At 36.0% G+C, this 10,000-nt stretch overlaps 1 protein-coding gene across 1 annotated transcript in view; it reads left to right on the top strand.

The window, feature by feature from the left end:
• LOC137630529 (uncharacterized) overlaps positions 1–10,000 on the top strand; it is a 315,029-nt gene that overhangs the window by 166,415 nt on the left and 138,614 nt on the right. Inside the window, exons 5-8 of the mRNA XM_068362046.1 lie at positions 7,031–7,123; positions 8,203–8,826; positions 9,099–9,192; positions 9,391–10,000. The exon at positions 9,391–10,000 is cut by the window's right edge and continues 59 nt beyond it. Of these exons, the coding sequence (XP_068218147.1) occupies positions 7,031–7,123; positions 8,203–8,826; positions 9,099–9,192; positions 9,391–10,000 (1,421 nt within the window). The remainder of the gene's footprint in view (positions 1–7,030; positions 7,124–8,202; positions 8,827–9,098; positions 9,193–9,390) is intronic.

The following is a 10,000-nucleotide window of genomic DNA, read 5'->3' on the forward strand; positions in this document are numbered from 1 at the left end:
TGTTTTGTAATATATGAACATGCAAAAAGTATAAGTAAGAAAAGTACTAATTATAAACAAAACAATCTAATAATAAGCGGACTTAGTATGACCTGTCTATCATCCCCTGAAACGGGTGACCTGTACATAAGTCAGTAATACTGAGAACCAGCTTATGGGTACAGTATCTTTCATGCGGATCGTCAATAATTGCACCGTGACCGCAGCATCCTCCTGAGATTATTTGTCTCATTAAAATGTTAGCAGCACAAACGCTCGGTATCGACATACATGGCACGGATGAAATCCAGATCCGGAGAACTAAAGTTGGCATCATAATGTCAAAAATTTTATAGGTTTTAAAGAAATGACATCAATCAACGTTAACAAAAATCTTTGTAGTGAGGTCTTTCATAATCGATTAGCTGTCTTACCCTGTGTGCCTTGAGGGTAATGTTTTCTTTATTCATTTATGTTTTGAAAAAAAAAAGATAAAAAAGTTACTTGTCTGATTATCTGTCATAAACTATTCATAAAGTCATGGAGATAATGATGACAGGCCTAACAACACAGACTATTTTCGTAATTACAGCCTTATTTCAGGTCGAAAGAAATATTTTTCTGTAGAGCTCTGTAGCGCATGTGGCCTTTAACTAGACACTCTACCAAGCAGGGCAACGCCGTCTCTCCCTGTCTTACTGGAGCCACTACTATTTAAAAGACTTTTGAGTCATCTGATCATACAAATTTCTTCGGGAATAATATATCTTCACTCACCATAAAATTTTTATGTGCTTATAATGAACTTGATGGTCAATCATTTTGTATACACCATGATGATTAAACGTTTCAAGGAGGAGGAATTGTGCATCTTCCTCTGTACTTCTTAATTCCTTTAATATAGCATGTGTTAAAAGATCATTTTTCTTAATGTAATGGCATAACTGCCTCGGTCTCGTCACCACAAAACTAGAACTAATGCAATAATACTGAATAGCCATTTCTGCAGATTTAGTTTCATGAGTGACCTATTCCAGTTTTCATGTTGAGAATTTCAAGATTAACCAAATATGAGAAGAAAAGACAATAACGTTCAATGTTCTAATTCTGATAAAAATTCACCTCTCCAACTTGAAGAGATTAGGTTTCCTAAATCCAAAGAATACCCATAATTTTTGGTCTGTGATTTTGTACAAGTTATTTTTTCTTTCTTTTCTTTCTTTTCTTTTTGTAGCTTATTAATAGCAGAGACAAAGAACACTGACAATGCCCCAGAAACCGAACATATATAAGTATAATCAATGCCCAAGCCCCCTCTCCACCCAAACTATGACTAGGAAGTGCCAGGCAATAGAACTATAGGCTCTCCCAAATCTCCCATCCTTTTCTCACAAGGATGGTGATATTGCAGGCACTACAATAAACTACTGAACTTGAGCGGGTTTAGAATGCCAATCCAGGAGAACGCCTGGCAGGGACGTTTCCAATAGGTTTGGGATGAATTTATGTTGATATTCCTTCGTATAAAGAATTATAAAGTAATTTCACTTACAAAATAACAACTTCACAAAGCATGGGGAAGTTTGGTCCTCTAAGTAACAACTGTATTTATCAGTTCATCTCAAAAGCTACAATTACAAGAGTAAACAACTACACAGCTTCTCTCGATAAGGTTTAGATCCTTGATAAATTTGGTATATAGGCGCATATATACAGTAAGCCTAAAGGCCAATGAAAGTGGAATCCCTAGCCTATATGACTGGAAACTAGGCCTACAGCCTTTCCCTCTTTATTTGAGCCCATACGATTAGAAACTGTAACCTCTCTCTCTCTCTCTCTCTCTCTCTCTCTCTCTCTCTCTCTCTCTCTCTCTCAACTTACTGTTTGCAGTCCACCAATGAATGGAACATATATTCAGCCATTTCTCACAAATAGTCGACAAAAGATCTGAATATGTCTTTCTCGAATTACACAATTTATAAGTGAAAATGAAATGACTTCGTTCTCAATAGAGCGAGTGTCCATTGTTTAAGTTGGTCTTCTATTACTGAATTTCTAAAAGCCTAACTTTAAATTCCATAGCGTACAGATCTAGCTCACTCCTTGGGACGAGTTTTATTATTTTTTTTTAATGTTTGGCCTTTGTTGTGAGTGAAATACTTCTTGTCCTGATACCAATTTTAGGTAAATAAGAAATAATTGAATCAATAGCAGGAAAAGAGCGATTTAAGGCAAATCCATTCGTAAATTGGTGATTAGAGGCCCAATACTGCATTTTTCCCCTTTAAGGAAAAAAATATAAATTATTCATTACATTTTTTGCCTTGCAAAATCCCTGTATTGCAAGGAAATTGCAACATATGGCAATTTTGTATGTCGCTTGGTCTTTTGCATGGCATAGCATTGCATTACACACAATTTGACCGAAATTTAAGAGAAAAAGTATTTCTGCCAAAAATAATGTAAGGGTGTTTTTGCCTTCTAGGTGAAAAAAAAATATGCGTGCAATGTTGTTAAATTGCAGTAAAAAACAATTTAAATCACAATGAAAATCTACACGAAGCAAAACACCTCGCATAACTACCGGAAGCTGAGGTACTCTGGCGTTACTTAAACTTGTATCCTAGTCAGAACTCCTCAACACTCTTATCCATGCGACTAGGGAGATAACCCAGTGAGATACATAAGTTTTTAATTAACCCGACATTGAAATGTCCTCAAAGCAACATAGCAAGACCGATATTCAACTCTTGGACGCTCATATATTTTATAATCATAGATATATATATGTATATATATATATATATATATATATATATATATATATATATATATATATATATATATACATACACACACACACACACACACATATATATATATATATATATATATATATATATATATATATATATATATATATATATATATATATATATACACATACACACACACATATATATATATATATATATATATATATATATATATATAGTATATATATATACACTATATATATATAAATATATATATATATATATATATATATATATATATATATATATATATATATATATATATAAGGAGCAACAAAATAAACTAGAATAACGCAAATCAAAACTAACTAGAAAAGAGGGAAAAGGGGATGCGAGTTGAAGGATTTGAATGAAGAAATTACCTAACACAGAAAAGACGATATGGCAGTTTCTTACCGAAGGAGAACCTTGGAGTATGCAATCCGTTTTCATTCACAGTTGGGAATCTCCTTCACCTGTAAACCCTTAATTTTCAATAGGGTTCATATTTCACAGTTCTATCAAAAAGGAGTAATTTGTTTGTTCTTGTAATATTTTAATCACGGCACCTATCAAATACTGATCTAATTTACCAATATGCAAATAATTTAGTGATGAAAAGATACATCCGTCACTTCTTAGATTTTTTTGTATTTCATTAAAAATCGGAAACTGTTTCAACCAGTAAACACACGGGAATTTATTCAAATACATTCAAATTTCATTTTGTTTTTATGGCTCTCTACTATACAAAAGCATTTACATAATAAAATTACTCAAGGAATCTCACGCAGTGACTCGAAGTCTGAATTTATATCTTGCAATCACTGATATCATAAGAAACAATAAATCTCAAAGAGAGCGGAAACGGCAGTAGAGAACGCTGTTTGAATACATATATTTATTGATACATCAAGGGCTGTTTATTTATGGGTGGGTAGGGACAGATAAATCTTGTGCGAAGTATCTCCATACCTTACGTCACAATTTATTTGTGGATAGATTCGAAGAGAGAACTGCCAACAGATACATTACTAGATTTACTGAGAGACATGACTTTAATCAATATTACTCCGTTTACTTCGGACAAATGTCTAATGCATAATTTTGTTGGCATTAACTATAAACAAAACATTTTTTTATAACCTAACTATAACATCCAACTAAGCCTTCTTCCACTTCCTAACCACTAATCCATGTTATAACCTGGTTTGGCCTCATAACTGTTTCAGTTTCCCATTTGTTTCATTCACTGGTAGCCTATAAGCAACGTCCCTGACTAGCAATCTGCTGAACTGGGATTCGAGAACCGGGTAAGCTCGATAGTTTCTTGTAGTGTCTGCAACCTCGCTATCCTTGTGAGCAAAAGGATGGTGGGTTTGGGAAAGCCTAATAGTTATACCTGCAGAGCCTACAGCACCTTGGTTCTCCCTGGTCCTATCTTGGGTGGAAAGGGAGCTTGGGCGATGATCATATGTATCTATGGTCAGCCTCTAGGGTATTTCCCTGCTTTGTCAATATCCCTTGCCTCTGCCATTCGTGATCGACCTTTAAACCTTTAATTGGCGATAATCTCAGACAGCAAAAATTTATTCCCTCGATATACACAAGACTTCAAAATTTGCTTCTCAAATTTCCTATTCCAGTAATCCATATTAATTGGAATTTATCAAGGTAATCTTTAGCCATTGAATTAAAAAATTTACCAGAGGCTCTCTGTGATACTAACACATGATTTTTGCAGAGAAGATATGAATATTCCCCGACACCCGAGATACAGGAAAATGGTATTTCACATATATTTCTCCCACTTTCTAATACTAACCAAAATATACTAATATCTTGATATTTCTCATAAAAAAATTAAATAAAAATATAATAGTAACTTAGTTATCATTTAATTTAATGGAAACATTGCATTGTATGCGTCTAACGATGTTTATATAAATAAATAAATAAAATAGAAAATAAATAAATATATATATGAGTAAGTACACATTTATAAGACTCCAGGAAACGACATTAGGACACTAATAAACACGACATTTGTTTCAACTATCTTCAAATAAAGTAAGAAGCAATATGCAGTATAAAAATGAACATTACACGATTTTATTACATTAATAAAGAATCCTTAATCCTTGGTTCATGGGAATGACACTGATAATACGAGTCCTCACAAAAAAGCAGGAAAGCCATTAGTACTCTCGTGTAACAGAGAAAAATTTATGGCCTAGTCATAACAATATCTATAAATATAACTGTGAATTCTCATTACTTCTCCAACATGAGAGAGAGAGAGAGAGAGAGAGAGAGAGAGAGAGAGAGAGAGAGAGAGAGAGAGACAGAGAGAGAGAGAGAGAGAGTTGAAAACATGGATAAAATACCTCACCATTAGTTTCCGCTTTCCAATCTTTATTGATAACAGGTATATATACCAACGTCCTTTCATCAATAACATAGGAACGTGGCTTACACCGTAACGAACTTTTGATCTGTCCCAAGAATGTAAATGGTTCCTTTTTTCATAAATCAAAAAGACGTCCCTAAGCTTTATCGCCAGTAACGTGTAATATATCACTCTTTAATATTAAATGAGTAATAATATTTCAGAGAGAGAGAGAGAGAGAGAGAGAGAGAGAGAGAGAGAGAGAGAGAGAGAGAGAGAGAGAGAGAGACTCTATAGGTGGTAACTATAGCGTCTGGATGCTATATCAAGTGATATAATACTTGGGTTAACCTCAACCCTCCTATCTTAGTGATCATCATAAGTAACGATATTATGAGACTTTTGTTCTTCGCCTTCTCCGAAAATCATTCCGTTCGTCTCTTTATTCTTCCTATCAGTGCTAAGAAAACACGGAAGGAAAGTGGGGAACTCCTATAATTGAAAATCAAGTCTTAAAGGATGGGACATTGTAAATAAAGGATTACAATAAATTATGTGTGCACATGTGGCATTTATTCCTTATAGGGTTTAGACTTCTGCATGAAAGAAACATACAATTTTTTTTTTCAGATCATTATAAAAATCTAGGAAGCAGCCTGGTTCTGTTTTAAAATTTCAACACTGGGAATTAAACTCGGATTCGAATTCATATTTGAGACTAAAATGGAGTGCAATACTGAACAAAAATCTCAGTGAAAAAATAAGGTTACAAGTAATTGCGATGTCAAATTCTTGCAATAAGATTTTCAAGGCTATAATGCTTGCAGTATTTTAAAAAACAAAAACTTGTACATGTTAACAATGGAAAATTATAAATCTTCCTTCATTTCTTTACTCTTGAATGTTTTCAATTATTCACATATTAACACATAAAAACATAAAATTTATATAGCTTTGCATATAAATGAGTACAAATGTGAGACTGTAAGAAATAAGACAAATGATGGGAAGAAGGTGCAGTAAAATGCAACTCTGAGAACATTGCTTCAGTCTCTAAATTCAAATAAATGGCTCATTGTAAAACTTGTCATAAAGTCGAGACATCTATAATAAAAGACCAGGTTTTACTAGTCTGTGGAAATTATAATCACGAAAAATCAGAAAGGGTAGTGGTCATAGGATTAACGAAATACTTTTTTAATGGGAAATATAACAACTAGAGAGGATACTGGAGATTGAAGAGAGCAACTACAGTAGCTGGTAAAAGGATTTGATTACAAGGAGGAAGGAGCACTTGAGATGGATGATACACAAATGATAGCAGATAAGGTAATTTTAAGGTAAATGTCACTGACAATGTTGGAATAAACCCGTGCCTTTTGGCTGAACCCTGAGTGCAAATGAAAACAAAAAGTGTAAACAAAAGTTCATTTTACACAAAAGTTATAGATTTATTTGAGAAATTAGAAAGCACAAGAGTTCAATAAGAAGAAAAAAAAAAGATTGTCTTATGAAGAAAAGAGAAGGTGTAAAACATCGATCTACAATTCCTTGATATACTCTGGGTACATGGAGATAATAGGAATTTTTGAAGATAGAAATCAGAGTAAAAGGTAGAGAACTGAAAGGGATGCCACTACAAATTAATTTTCTAGATAGACGTATAAAAGCATTAGTTGCCTGTATGTGAGTTCAATCTTAGAATTATACATTACAAATAAACGGTGGGGTAACAATTCTTCCAGTGTTCATTGGGCTGTGGAAGAATGACTCTTTTGCAAGTAGAAACAAATACATTAGTCACTCCACAGAAGAAACACCCATATAATTATGTAGCAATGACCCCTTTGTCTAATGTCAATTCCAGAACGGCATGATGGGAGATAAAACCATGGGAGGACCGATGAACCTACAGCAGCGACAGCAACAGGCCCAGCAACAATTTCAACAGAAACTAACTGTGAGTAAACCTTTGACATGCTTAGAATGGACTGTGTTGCATCTTTTGGGTTTTCCCTAGCTAATATGTATTGAGACCTTTAGGGAATTTTGGATTGAAACCGAGTCTTTTATTCAACCAGTTCTCTTACCTGCTGGTCACTGAATTGCTTGTACATACATATATTAGCACCTTGCTCGGTTTGCAGACTTTACGGCCATATTTGGAATGAATATATAGCTATTTTTTTACAAGGACCAAAGGCCTTTGGAGATAGTAAAACGCTCTCTTATAATCAACATGATTTACTCATGTAGTGAAGTAGTACTTTGGCGTAGGGAGTTGCTATCGTAATAATATTTCTTGTAACATCTTGTGTCTTGAAATCATATAAATATATCTAGTTAGTTTTCAAAAATACTTCACTACAGCCTCCAAGATAGCTTCCTTAATAAAACTTTTCTTTTTCTTACTAATATTACTTACATTCATCGTTAATCCCCCCTAATTTTTTTAATGCAAATTCTTTCCGATTTTTATTATCAATCAATTAAATTATGCAGTGGCCTTAATTTCAACCTAAAATATAATCATATGGGGTGTATCTATGCGGGTTTGAGGATTATCATAGGAGCTTAAGTGTGCACATTACATGCAAATAGGTAAAGTATGCATATTATGTAATTTATAAGCGTGAAGAGGAGCACTTTTAGCATATTATTTTGTTTTTTTTTTAAAGCAAAAGTTACCTGGAATGCAATAGGTGTAGTCCGTAGCTTATCCTCCTAAATTAGCCATGACATTTCTGCAGTGCAAATTACATAGCAGAGTGAGATGCATTTTTTATTTAGTTAGACTAGTAGACATGTTTCCTCATACTCCTAGAGATCAGCCCTTTCATCCCCCTTGTGCGAGTAAATAGATATAGGGTATGATGACATGGACGCAAACACAGCTGTATTAAAATTTCAGGCTTCCTTATTTTTTTTCTAATTGAAAGCCCGATGTATTGTGTGCGGGTTTTTTAGTGATGCCACAGTGTGAACAATGTAGTTTAGTAGCTCTTGTGTTGATATAGTGAGTGGCGTGTTCTCCAGCAGGCTGGCCTTGGGAGTGCTCCTCAGCAGCCACCTGCCAAACAGCTATCGGGACTTCCCAGCATTCGTCCTCAGGGTCCGCAATCTCAATTTGGACCTAATAACAAAACAGGACAGCTCAGTTCTCCTGGACCCCCGGTCCAATTAGGTACAAACAGCCCACAGGGTTCAATGAGACACAATGAACCTTTTATGCCTCAAGGGTCCAAAAGTCCATCTGGCTCACATACTTTACGATCCCAGTTGCCTACAGGTGGTAGTCCTCATGGGCCTTTCTCGACCCCTGGTGTTCCTGGAATGCGCAATGGGTCGCTGTCTCAGGCGGGACGACCTATGGATGCCAATGATATAAAGTCACAGGATTTACATTCTCCTATGCAGTCCCATGGCAGGTCAGTTGGTTCATTAGGCGCCCCAAATACATCTTCCTCTCTCAGCTCACCACAGTCCAGGGAAGGACACAGTTCACTTGAAAACACCCATGGTCAGCATGCCAACTCACAACAACTACCATCACCATCACCACAACAACAACAACAACAACAGCTGCCAACAACGACTACTATGGGGGAGACGCCCACCACTCAGACTGCGTCGTCCCAACAGCCTGCAGATGAGACTGACAGGGTAGGAAATTCCTATAAATTGCCATTCGCTATATGTCATTTCCTTCTCCTGTGTAGCTCCCTGGCTTGATGCATGAAGAAATTTTTTACAATATAAATTTTGCTAGAGTTCTTGATTTATTTTTCAATTAAATCATTATTTTTCTTAATTTCCTTTTGTGCACTGCTAGTCTGAAACGCTTTATGAAATTAAAGTCAACAACAGATCCTTTTTTAAGATGCCCCTTTTAGCCTTACACTGACACCTTTTTTAAATAAATGCTCACCTTCCAGGGTATGTTCGGCAATCAGGCTGACCAGCGAATGGGTCCCCATGGAATGCAAAACCAGCAGGATACATTACACCAGGACCAATTAAATGCTGACCGTGAGTATGCCAAACAGTCCTCTAACCTGATCCCTTACAGTTCTTTCCAACCTTTAAGCTCCAACCAACCTAGTCCTCCAAAGTCACTATCTTCCCCAGCAAGGGAACATCACTCTTTGCCAACAAAAAAGTCATTAGATAGTCATGCTAAGTCTGCATATTCACATTCAAACATAGAATCTCTTTCTGAAATGTCAGCCATTAGGAATCACACTTTGGACACCCAAGAGGGGTCTAGGGGAAGACCATCGTCGGTGAAGGAAGCCACAGCAATAAGCCAAACCAAACATCCCTCTCCCAGTGACAACAAAGAAAACATGATCATGAGCCCAACGCAATCCAGGCCGAGAAAAATTAGTGATAGTGACTTACACGCGGATGAGAAAGTGAAAAGAGAAAGTTCTTTAGAGTCCCCCACTAAATCTGATACTAGTGAGTCTGAACGATGCAAAGATTCCACTGAAACGGAGTTTTCGGAGGAAGTTACAGCTGAAGATGTAAAGCGGTACCTCTCGTTCCTTAATAAACCTAATGACGAATCCCCAAGTGACATTAATAAACCGGACTTAAGTAAACAGGTCACAAATGCTAAAGACACTGGTGCTGACAGTGACAGAGGTCTGGGACACGATGATCAGGTTGTCAAAAGAGAGGAGAGGGAAGGGTTGCGAAAGGAGGAGGAGAAGGAGGTGGTGATAGAAGATGAGGAGGAGGAGGAGGAGGAGGAAGAACCTACTTCCCCTGGCTTGATGGCGGCCATGACTTACTACGATCGGTCTCCCGGCGAAGTATATACGATCCATGAGGA

The sequence above is a fragment of the Palaemon carinicauda genome, chromosome 38 (genome assembly GCF_036898095.1).
Source record: "Palaemon carinicauda isolate YSFRI2023 chromosome 38, ASM3689809v2, whole genome shotgun sequence".
NCBI classification, from domain to species: domain Eukaryota; kingdom Metazoa; phylum Arthropoda; class Malacostraca; order Decapoda; family Palaemonidae; genus Palaemon; species Palaemon carinicauda.